Source organism: Epinephelus lanceolatus, chromosome 11 (genome assembly GCF_041903045.1).
Source record: "Epinephelus lanceolatus isolate andai-2023 chromosome 11, ASM4190304v1, whole genome shotgun sequence".
Classification (NCBI taxonomy): domain Eukaryota; kingdom Metazoa; phylum Chordata; class Actinopteri; order Perciformes; family Serranidae; genus Epinephelus; species Epinephelus lanceolatus.
Window position 1 is genome coordinate 5,242,956 of NC_135744.1, and position 13,017 is coordinate 5,255,972.

General features: G+C 40.2%; 1 protein-coding gene across 3 annotated transcripts in view; it reads left to right on the forward strand.

The window, feature by feature from the left end:
* Positions 1 to 13,017, forward strand: part of igsf9bb (immunoglobulin superfamily, member 9Bb) — a 277,518-nt gene that overhangs the window by 145,055 nt on the left and 119,446 nt on the right. For all 3 annotated transcript variants that reach the window (XR_013492299.1, XM_033650284.2, XM_033650293.2), the window contains exon 5: positions 5,972 to 6,089. Coding sequence is in view for 2 of the 3 variants with exons in the window: in XM_033650284.2 (XP_033506175.1) it covers positions 5,972 to 6,089 (118 nt within the window). In the remaining variant the exon portion in view is untranslated. The remainder of the gene's footprint in view (positions 1 to 5,971; positions 6,090 to 13,017) is intronic.

The window sequence follows — 13,017 nt, forward strand, 5'->3', positions numbered from 1 at the left end:
AGTTCATATAGTATATGATTATATTTGCAAGTTGCAGTGGTGCTCTGTGGTTGCAAAATGCGACCAAACAGTAACGTTAGCAGTCTGGAGCCCTGCAGATGAGAAACACACTTCACCCAGCCCACAAACTGTCGCTCGGGAGAAACTACTACTACACACAACACACAAGGAGCAAAACCCAAGCACACCATTCACACAGAGGGAGAGAGAGACAAGGACATCATGCACACAAGGGAGACAGAGAGGAGAGGAGAGGCTGAATCTCCTGGAGAGTTTGTGAATCTATTAGTGAGTATGATCCATGTGGGATTTACTGTAAGTGGATCATACTGTAAGTGTATCAGCTCAGTGAATATATTGTCATTGCAGTTGGAATTGTTCAGTCTCAGTCATCTTTAATCATTTTAAACTTACAGATTGGTTTTAGTTTTAGAATTTGTGTGTAATGAGAAGAAAGAAGCCTTTTTGATAATAGTGTATGCTGTACGGTATCTACCATTGAATACTGCATGTAAGAAAGAAAATGACACCCCCACAATAGATCAATTATTCAAACCTCGTTCATTGGAGAGTTATACATCGAAATTTGTGACAGTCAGCAGCTTTCCCAAAGTCAGACTATACTGTATAGTTCCCTAGACTTGTGAGCTAGTAAAACTTACTACAAAACTAACATACAGATGTGCTCTATAGGTACTGACTGAAGATTTAGGAAATGCTATGATCTAAATAATAATTTGGTATTATATGAAAGGCTCTTTCTCAAGTTTTTAGTTTTTATGTCTCCGCGCCAGTAATAGTCATAGCCAGAGGCATTATGTTGTCAGGTTGTTGTCCATCCATCCATCTGATTGTTGATCTTTGAGCAAGGGTGATGGGAATCCAACACTGTGCCAGATTTCCAGCGTGTGGCGATAGGCGAGGAAAAAAAAAAAAAAAGTTGATGCGGGATACACGCATGCATTGCAGACAGTAGCTTAAGTAGTAGTAGCTTTAAACGGAGACCTCTTGCTCTCAGCCTATGGCTTTTGCTCCCAACCAGACCAAAGTTAGGCTACTAGCCAATCAGAAGTAGAGTGGGGGCGGGTCTTGGGTGGGTGGAACAAACTTGGTTCAGAGTAGGGCTGCACGATGTTGGAAAAAACTGACATTGCAATTTTTTTCTTTTTGCGATGTATATTGCGATGTTAAAAAATACAAGAATTCTCACCAGATGACTTGAGTAGCTCTATTTGGAAGGAATTAGATTGATTCACACAAGTGGAATTAACACAAGTGAAAAAATAGACGTTATTAAACACTTTATTTTAAGTAGTAGTAGTAAACATCTTTTAGTTTTTTGTGCCGTAACGTTTGTTTGAGTTCTTGCTTTGCACTCATCATATAGGGCTCTGTGATGGTGACTCAGGTGATCAAAAAGATTTGCTGTGTTACCTCGTGTTGTGGCGACAACGGCGAGGCACTGTCGGCACAGTACACTCTTTTGGTCGACATCATCTTTTTTATATCCGAAATATTCCCATATTTCGGACGTTGTTTGGGGACTAAAGTGCAACACACACTGCCGCCGGCGCGGCGCTGTGGCCGTCAAGTGCCACCCCCCAACACACACACACAACACACAACGGTTGCCAACTGCTAGTAACAGAAGAAGAGGAAAAACTTTGAGGCAACAACAACTTGGATTTCATGGGTGAGTTTCTTATCAAAATCATTTTATTAAAAATTTGAAAAACTCAATAACATTAAGCATCCAGATACCCTTTTGAAAGCTGCAACCGGAGTTGATACTAAGGCGGCCAAGACATACTTAAAGGCTTTTCTCGCAGCGCTGGCCGCGCTGGAAATAGATCAGTGGACTGATGTAGAGCGGGTCGGTGCGGGTCGGCGCGTCGGCCGGTGCCGGTGTGGGTTTGTTCATAGAATATAGGCTAATGGAGGCGGGCGTTTTGACATGCGGCGTATGGCGTCGGTATGTGTTGCACTTAATTCGTCCTTCGCAGTCTCTTCCTCTTGTTTATCGCTCATCTTCTGCTTCTTCTGCACAGCTTGGTGTGTGCTGTGTGATGTACTGCATTTGCATATGGGGAGGAGCTGACTGTGAGCTGACTGCTCAGAGAGAGAGAGAGAGAGAGAGAGAGAGCGCAGAGCAAGGAGCCGCTTCAGAGATGCTTTTCTGAAACAAAAGAAAAGTTGACATGTTCTAAAAAAAGAGAGAGAAAGAAAACATCGCATGTCCTGCAATGCGACTATGGCACATGCGCACATCATGATGACGATGTTTAAACGATGCATCGTGCAGCCCTAATTTGTAGTCTATTGTTATTATTATTATTGTTATTATTATTATTATTTGAAGCTAGTGCAGTGCCTATTCATCAGAACTGTTTGATTGCCTGGCCTGTGGTATTGCTGCTGTCAGCTTTCTTGAGAACTGCTGCACTTCTTTGGGTTCTGAGCAAAACACCTGCTATGACATAGTTTTGTCACGCAGCCATGTCCTGGCTACTCGCAGTCAGAAACACAGAGGAATTACACTCTGGTAGAAAAAAAACACCAGGGGCAACCTTAATTGTTAGGCAAGATAGGCAACTACCCAGGGCCCCAAACTAAAAGGGCCCCAAACAGCTATATACTTATTTTGATGTTTAGATATGAAAAATACCAACTTATGTTACTATTGTTACTCATCATACCCCAAAATAACAAAAGGCCCCCAGAACACTTAAAACGATAGATAAGTTAAAATGAGTACTTCTTCCAGTGTTTCCTACAGGATTTGGCAGGGGGTTGGATGTGGACGTGGAAGAGTCTGGTTAATAATTCCACTAACACAAACGAAATGAGCAAATGACAATGCTGTGCACAAAACAACAATGTAGTGCGCATGCAAGCGTAAACCACTTGTATTCATTTGGATGATGTGCTGCTGGATCAAAGATCATAGAGCGCTACATGTAGGGCAGGGTTGTCAGGTCCGCTCATTAGCCGTGACTTTGGGCTTGTTTTTTTGTAAAGTCACTTACAAATATTGGTAGTCACGGGTTGCGGTTTTTTGGGCTTGTTTTTAAAGTGGAGTTGCTTATTTGGGCTTGCTCTCTAAACGTCGCCTTTCTCTCTATATATACCCGTCTAATAAGTTATTTAAATGCATAATAGTATATCGGACTGCAGCAGGGCCGGAGTTGGACTCATTTTCAGCCCTGGAGTTTCATGCCTCAGACCGGCCCACTTCACGATCAGGACCTATTATAACCTTACATGTTAAGTCTACAATAGCGCACTGTTCTCTAAAGCCTTGTAATAAATTGTAAGTGTATTTTTCTAAAATATTTCCAATTCAGTGCAAGTAAGGGTTGCTTCACAATGTAGATTTATTTCAACATGAGTGCACATCTCCAACATTATTCTTAACAACACAACATCCTTTTCAACAATATCAGAATCTATATTCTGTTCAAACAAGTGTTCACAGATATCCAAACCTTAAAAATGAAATAAAACAATGAATAAAAATATTAGAGGGTGGCACGGTCGTGTGGTGGTTAGCACTCTTGCCTCACAGCAAGAGGGTTGCGGGTTCGATCCCGGGCGTGGGAGCCCTTCTGTGCGGAGTTTGCATGTTCTCCCCGTGTCAGCGTGGGTTCTCCGGGCACTCCGGCTTCCTCCCACAGTCCAAAGACATGCAGATTGGGGACTAGGCGGTTGAGAAGCGGTTAGAAGATGAATGAATTGAATGAATGAATAAAAATAATAAAATATTAAATATATAGCTTTACACTGCTGACTTGTATAATCAGAACAGACATGTCATGTGATTTTCAGCCTTCTGTGATTATATTTACCCTTTACAGCAAGCACATCCTGACAGCTGAGAATATTACTGTCAGATATTGTCCCGCCTCTATTAAATATGAAAGGAGGCTGAAAATGACAGGACATGTCTGTTATTATGATACAAGTCAGTGGTCCTGAAATGTGTGTTTCTCTTGTATAATACACATTCTACATCTCGGGGGCGACGATTTCCACATATGGGCTTCCTTTGCCTTTCAAACGAGGCTGAGCTCCGTGGGAAACAGGAGAGACACTGCCCAAGGTGGAACCGGGATCTGACACAACACTGGAGGGAGAAGCAGGTCCGTGGAGCTGTGCGCCGGATGAATAAACAAGTGCGTCACACCGAATGCGCGGTGCGACGGGGTCGCTTTGGGTTGTGAACGCGTATGACACACGTCTACATTGAAAGTAATGGGTTTGTGCGCGCAAAAGACGCTACGTCTGAACGCCCCCCATGCACACACACATCAGGGTGCGTCTGCAAAAGAAAAAAAAAAAAAAAAAAAAAAAAGAAGAGCTGCCAGAGCCGGCCCAGGGACAGCGGTAGCAGCATACGTGATACCCATACGTGACTGAACACCGGCCCAATAAAAAAAAAAAAAAAAACTGAACACCGGCCCTCATGGACCAAACGTCAGACCAGCCCACCATAAATTCGCCCTGGTCCTCCCAATTAGCCACTCCGGGCCTGGACTGCAGGATGTTTCCACAGCTCCAATTCCGTGGGCCGCCATGGTCTCGTCAATGTATAGGAATCACTGTCTTCTACATCTGCCAGTACCTGTGTGCTTAATGAAGTTTATTGCAATTAATAGGACAGTGTGCTGGGATTCCCTTTTTCTTCTACCACTGGCAACACCAACATTCCCAGTTACACAAAGGGTGACAAAGTAAAGCAAAATGCCATTTGTCTGGGGCCCCTGTAACACTAAATTTGCCCTTGAAAAATACACAAAAGTCAAAGCTAGTGGCAGTCAGAAACACTGGTGAAATATACTTAGCAGAGGTGTTAATTCTGAAATAGGCATAGTAGTAGCTGTCTTTGAAGAAGGCATTTTGCTAGCAGTAACATTATTATTGTTTTGAGTTAGTATGACAGACTTACACACTTGCTGTCCCTGTTCCTGTGCTCGTTGACTCCAGGTAAGCGAGGCAGAGATTGGTTGTAGCATGAGTATATCCAGCATCGAACAGCAATACTGAACTGCAGACGACATGCCCAACTCTCTTGTTATACAGAGCCACAGGCTGCTGTTCGTAAGTTCATTCAAAGTTTATTAATACTGAACGTGTCACATGTCCAAATTGCACCAAATTCAACAGTGTATGCATGTTCTTGGGTCCCCAGCGATGCAGCCACAAAGTGTGAAGTAGATATGATGAAGGAATCTCCAGATATACAAAGGACCCATACGCATACATACAGATAGACAGATATTCCTTGCTTTGTGGTTAGATAGAAAATAAAATAAAATGTTGATCTGATTCCTTACTTCAGCTTGTATTGTATAAAGCAGTGGTTTTCAACTGGTCAAGCCACAAGGTCCAGATTTGTCACACAGTCTGCACAGTTTAGTATATTTAGCATCATACTTGCATTTGGCCATGCCGTCGAGTTAGTTTGCTGTCTCTGTAAAATATCTGTCTGTTAGTCACTAACTCTAGAGTAAGAAGCAGCACTTGAAAATAAAAGCACTGTTCCGGAAATTCACTGTACTTCAAATTAAAGCATAGTTTTTACAAACTTGACACATCACTTGCGGTCAATTCAGAATGGAGCTGCGACTGCGACCCACCAGTTGGGAACCACTGGTATAAAGCACTTTGAACTGCCTCTGTACCTGAAATGTGCAATACACATAAAGTTGCCTGCAGACCCATTTATTTGTTTAATTTTTTACAACTTTATTATTTCTTTATTTAATGTGTGTGTGTGTGTGTGTGTGTGTCTGTGTCTGTGTCTGTGTCTGTATTGTATGTAAATGCAGGTGGCCACACAGTGACTCACTGGATTAAAAGAACGTTCTTTGGAAGACCAAAGTTTAAGATCTGTTGTTACAGATGTCTACCTAAAAAGTAGACTTGAAATATGTAAATGTTTATGTGTATGTGTGTGTTTGTGTGTGTTAAGGTGTCTGATGGGAGTTTGACGGTGCTATCCATCACCCGGGAGGACCGTGGGGCCTACACGTGTCGAGCCTTCAGCCCCCAGGGAGAGGTCATTCACACTACACGGCTGCTAGTGCAAGGTGGGTACATGTGAACTGTGTGTGTAGCTTTGTCCGTAGAAGTGCAGTATATGTATACATGTTGTTATTGGCCACACACATGACGGTATTTGATAAAGCGGTTATGGATAAAGGGAAGCAACATTTAAAATTTTTTAGAGGGGTATGAATGTGATATGGAGTACCTTTCAAGAAATGTGAATATATTTTAGTGAAATAGTGTTGTTGGAACTGTTGATAGACATCTGTCAGCTCCAGCAAGAGAACATGACACATGGCATTCCAGGCAGAAACTTCTAGCAGCTACCAGCAGTAATAACGCAAAGCCATGCTACGCAAAGTTATCTCTTGTAACTAGTAACATCAGATGTCTGTGCAGTATAAAGGCAAGACTGTGTCAATGCAGGATTTAATAAGTGTTATTCATCAGCTACATGGGATCATGAAAAGAGACTGTACGCTTGTTTATGAATTCTTCCTCTGAAAGATTATGGTGTTTACTGTATTGCAGTTTTCTTCAGTCTGCAGCTCTGTCACCAAGTCTCACACTAAAACTAAGCACACATCAAACTGACCCCTAATTTATGACAGAGCCAGACAATAAAGAAATAAATCAATAGATAATAAATATGAAGATAAGCTTTTGAACCAGTGTTCAAAACTGTCCACCAGGGGTCCACCCAGATAACAGGATGTTGATCTATTTTGACTATTTTGAGGGAGGTTTCCCTCTTGGGATACAGAACATTTTCCATGCAGTACTTTACTAATTTGTGCAGTTTATGGCACAAATATTACTTAATGTTGATGTTCTCTTTCGCTTCTAGTAATTCTGGGTTGTTTGCTGCCCCATGCATAAAAAAATATGACTTTCCTCGAAAACTTGTCTAAAACAAGTACACCAAAATCCCACAATGCAATGTGTTGGGATAGATCAGCACCACTTACCCTCACTGTCCAGAAGGGAAGCTAAAATATCCCTGATACGGCTGCTGCCATCTTGCTCTGTTGACGTCATTTGGAGCCAGAGTCTGTGCAGTAGTGATCTTCGTGGTATCAAGTTTCGGTAACGCTTTACATTACAGCCCGCAATGTACACCGTAACTATCGGGTAGTTACGGTGTAATCTGTTGTACTAACGGTATACCAGTGTAGTACGTACCAATACATATATGTAGGTACAGGGGAACAAGATGTTAAGTTATGGAATAAGGGGATAACAATTCGTGAATTTACAGAGAATTTATATTATAGTTTTTTTAACTACTGGGTACCTATTCTATTATAACAGGGTATGTGCAACCTGCTGATCAATAATATGGACGTTTGGGGGGAATTTACAGAGAACTTATACAGTAGGTATTTTTAACTACTGGGTACTTATTCTATTATAACAGGGTATGTGCAACCTGCTGATCAATTATATGGACGTTTGGGGGGAATTTACAGAGAACTTATACAGTAGGTATTTTTAACTACTGGGTACCTATTCTATTATAACAAGGTATGTGCGACCTGCTGATCAATAATATGGACGTTTGGGGGAATTTAGAGAGAACTTATACAATAGGTATTTTTAACTACTGGGTACTTATTCTATTATAACAGGGTATGTGTGACCTGCTGATCAATAATATGGACGTTTGGGGGGAATTTACAGAGAACTTATACAGTAGGTATTTTTAACTACTGGGTACCTATTCTTTTATAACAGGGTATGTGCGACCTGCTGATCAATAATATGGACGTTTGGGGGAATTTACAGAGAACTTATACAATAGGTATTTTTAACTACTGGGTACCTATTCTATTATAACAGGGTATGTGTGACCTGCTGATCAATAATATGGACGTTTGGGGGGAATTTACAGAGAACTTATACAGTAGGTATTTTTAACTACTGGGTACCTATTCTATTATAACAGGGTATGTGTGACCTGCTGATCAATTATATGGACGTTTGGGGGGAATTTACAGAGAACTTATACAGTAGGTATTTTTAACTACTGGGTACCTATTCTATTATAACAGGGTATGTGTGACCTGCTGATCAATAATATGGACGTTTGGGGGGAATTTACAGAGAACTTATACAGTAGGTATTTTTAATTACAGGGTACTTATTCTATTATTACAGGGTACAGTATGACAATAAAACTGAAAAATCGGAGGGAAGATGGAGGGAAGACTTCTGCAGCAAGTAATAAATCAGATGTGATTTTATTTCAAAATGACCTAATTACAAACAAACAGTCAATCTACATTGTTCCTTTATATTTTCAGTGGGTAGCCTATACAACTACAGGGTACATCTGTGCGTTTACTTCGGAACAAATGTCCAGGTGACAGTATGTTGTCATGGATACTGTTGGATGGATACCATCTCAGCTGTTGCTCATCTCACCAGCATTACATTACTTGACTTCTGACTCCGCTTGCCATCAGCAGACAGAATTCACCCACCCTAGATGTGACTCACTTGTGTTTTGGTGTAAACACGCTGACAATTTTGAAGTAATTAAAATGTTGAAGGTCTCCTCCCTGGCAATTGTGTTCGTCCAGCATTACAGCTCCTCAACATGCAAGCTCACCTTTTTCCAGCTCTGTGCTTGCTCTCCTTTCATCCCAGGAAATAAATACAAATATAGCAAGATAAAACACAACGCATATGGTTGATATGCTTTACTGACAGCTTACTGTGCAGTTAATTTACAGTTTGTTCTTCCATGTTTTGAGGCAAGTAAAATCAAAACAAACATCTCACATTGTTCTCTGTATTTACAGAACAAGTGATATATGCAGTGGTAGTTTTCCTCTTGTTTACATTTAGTTACAGGGTAAATACAGCTATAAAAGTGCTAATTGTTCCCCCGATAGTTACATTTAGTTACAGGGTAAGTACAAGTAATGCGGGCTGTATTCTAAAGTGCTACTCGTTCCCCCATAGTTACATTTAGTTACAGGGTAAGTACAGGGTATGCGGGCTGTATTCTAAAGCACTAAAATAGTTCCCCGTAGTTACATTTAGTTACAGGGTAAGTACAGGGTATGCGGGCTGTATACTAAAGTGCTAATAGTTCCCCATAGTTACATGTAGTTACAGGGTAAGTACAGGGTATGCGGGCTGTATACTAAAGCGCTAATAGTTCCCCATAGTTACATGTAGTTACAGGGTAAGTACAGGGTATGCGGGCTGTATTCTAAAGCACTAAAATAGTTCCCCGTAGTTACATTTAGTTACAGGGTAAGTACAGGGTATGCGGGCTGTATACTAAAGCGCTAATAGTTCCCCATAGTTACATGTAGTTACAGGGTAAGTACAGGGTATGCGGGCTGTATTCTAAAGCGCTAATAGTTCCCCATAGTTACATTTAGTTACAGGGTAAGTACAGGGTATGCGGGCTATAATACTAAATATCAATTGTACATTGTATATCATATAAAAAACAAAATATTACACCCTTAACTTAGAGCCTTTACTTAACATACTTCTTATTTCAAAATAAGTAAACTGATAGCATTTAATTCTTTATTTCTTAGTTTTTCTTGCATTGCTTCATTTTGTCCTTCTTTTTCATCTTACTTTCCACTCCTGATGAAGATGACAGGGTTGAGGTTGAGATGAGGGGAAAGAAGCTGGTGCACCTTGGCCATATGTTGAACCTATAGAGAAAAACTGTTAGTTTCAGTCTCTTAACCATAATTTATAGTCTGAGATATCTGGATTTCTGACAGCCATGATGTCTCCCAGTTGGTGAGAAGCCATCAGACTGTTGGCCGCACAGCCGCAAAGCCATCATCACTGGCACTGTGAATAAATACAATATTAATGGTCTATGTAAGGCTATACAAGAAATACTGTATCGCTAACTAAAATCAGCACCTAATTTCTAGTTTGTCAACAGACCATTACAAATATGTAGCACATTAATAATGGAAAAGTTGCAGTTAATTTCCAATTACCGTGTGGAACAAGCTTGCAACAACAGTAGTCATCTAGCAATAAGCCATGAAACCAGAAGCATGAGTGACTTTCCCTTTTATTTTATTTTACTGACAAAACCTAAATGCAGCATAGGACATGTTTGATATGCTGCTAATCAGCAGCAAAGCAATAATAAGTGTATATAAGTTCAAAGGAGGAAAGTTTAGCCAGCGCAGTATCAACACTAAAGTTAGCTTCTGATTTGTAGCTTCCGATTACCAGTTAAGTGAAAGTTAACATTATTAATGTTTCAAAAGAATAAAGGTTTCACAAATTTTAAACTGTGATTTAGTGAGTCTTAGTAAGTGTCCTTAGTAATTTAGTCTAGATTTGACAGGTCTAATAACGTTATTGACGTGGTTTTTGATTCATAAATATCAGTGAAATCACCCTTTTTTCATAAGCAAAATAAAGGTTTCAAAATTCTTAAACTGTGTTTAACAGTGTTAAGACCTTTGCTACGATGTATAACACTAACACTTTAATAAGTATAAGTGGTGCAAAAATGGAGAATCCACCGCTAAATATCATTATTTATGTTCCCCTAAACTTTTCCTTTCATCCTGAATCGGATGCGACGAGTCGCAAGCTAACTTTAGCGCTGTAGTGCACGACAGGACAGTAACGTTAGCAGATTAGCTTACTGAAAGTTCGTATGTGAATAAAATCAGCTGAACATGTTTCTGCATCTGTAAGACACAAACCCACATGCATTATATTCTATTGCATTGAATGTAATGACACTTTAAATTCTATTAGAGCAATCATAAGTGTCAGGTTGTAAAAGCTGCAGGGTAACGTTAACGCTTTGCTCTTTTAGCTGGACGCACAGCGTGGATGTGTGAACGTCCGGTAGCTAGTAAATGATTAGCGAGCTAACACTCCAACACCTTTCATTTGTTCAGTTAATGCTACATTTGACATGAGCCACAAACCAGACTGTTTTGTGCCAGTAAATATATTCACATTATTACCCACCGTATGTTTGCTGTAAAGTAGGTTAACAGCAGTGCCATCTACATCTCTCTGGTTAGCAGGATACAGGTTAGGTTCGCTGCCTCATCTCACCAGCGCACGCCAAAGTGTGGGCGAGCGGAGAGCTTTTTCTGTTTCCTTATACACAACATCTCGTCTTCATCTGGCCTGGGAACGCTTTGGGGTCCCCCAGGAGGAGCTGGAAAGTGTTGCCGGGGAGAGGGCTGTCTGGTGTTTTTTGCTTGGCCTGCTGCCAATAAATTAAAATAAATAAATAAATAATGACAATATTTGCAGTACAGATTTAGATTATACAATGTTGTAATAATTCTGAATTAATAGAAAAACGTCCTTCTTCCACCTTCTTCCTTAAAAGAGGAAGAAGGGGGTGAAAAAAATCCCAAAACAAAACACTATGGGCCGGATCTACTAAGATCCCAATGTGCGTGTATTAATTTGCCTGTGTAATCTAGAATTTTGTGTGTGGGGCTGAACCACGGTTTGCGGGTGATTTACTAAGAGTGCTTGCACAAATGACAACAGGTGCAAACGTGTTGGAGACACCCTATTTAAATGAGGGTTTTGCGTGTTTTATGGTTTGCAGCATGGCAAGTTTGGAGAGAAAGCACAAAGTGAAATTCAACCCTATGGAATTAGAGCTGTTGGTAGATGAGGCCAATAAACACTTAAATGAGCTACAGGAAAGAAACCTGACTGTCTCACAAAGGAACGCTATATCACTAGGACCGCCAGATTACAGCGCCCCTCCAAGCGCCGCAACGGCCAGACCGTCATATGTAACTTCAGAAGCACACAAAAATGCATTTTTGAGTAATTTCTGAGAAGTTATGATAAAATTAAAAAAAATATTACAAACTATAGAATAGGACTGACCTCTCCAATGTCTCATGTCAGTTAATTAACACTAGCCTATTTGTCGGCTTTTTATAATGTCTTTTTTTTTTCTTCTTCTTCTTCTTCTTCTTTTTTTTTTTTTTTTTTTGCTGCTGCGCCGTGTCGCCAGTTATAAGTGGCTTTGCTAAACACACACACACACACACACACACACACACATTGAAGTTGCGATTGAATGAATGAATGAACATTGGAAGCGGTTCAGCCGCAGTCCCGCCGGCTGGCGCGGTCAGTGTTGAGATTAGGCTACATTCATTTTTTATTATTAACAACATGTTTTTTTATTGACCGTATGAATGGTTTTGTTTTCAAATAAATATTTGGAAATGAAAATGTATGCTTTGGTGTACTTTTACAGAGTTTTGCAATGCCCCCTTAGTTTAAGTTTTGTGTAGCATAGTAAATCTGCAAAAACAACAATAATACTGGTTCAACCGACCAGTATTTTTGTGATGAATTGTCTGCGGACGGCAAGTGGAGTCATGAAGTCATAAACGAGCGTCCAGTAATGTAAAGCTGGTGAGGTGAGCGACAGCTGAGACGGTCTTCAGACGCCAACAGTATCCATGACAACATACTGTCATCTGGACATTTGTTCCGAAGTAAACGCACAGATGTACCCTGTAGTTGTATAGGCTACCCGCTAAAAATATGAAGGAACAAGGTAGATTGACTGTTTGTTTGTAATTAGGTCATTTTGAAATAAAATCACATCTGATTTAATACTTGCTGCAGAAGTCTTCCCTCCATCTTCCCTCTGATTTTTCAGTTTTATTGTCATACTGTACCCTGTGATAATAGAATAAGTACCCAGTAGTTAAAAATACCTATTGTATAAGTTCTATCTAAATTCCCCCCAAACGTCCATATTATTGATCGGCAGGTCGCACATACCCTGTGATAATAGAATAAGTACCCAGTAGTTAAAAATACCTACTGTATAAGTTCTCTGTAAATTCCCCCCAAACGTCCATATTATTGATCAGCAGGTTGCACATACCCTGTTATAATAGAATAGGTACCCAGTAGTTAAAAAAACTATAATATAAATTCTCTGTAAATTCACGAATTGTT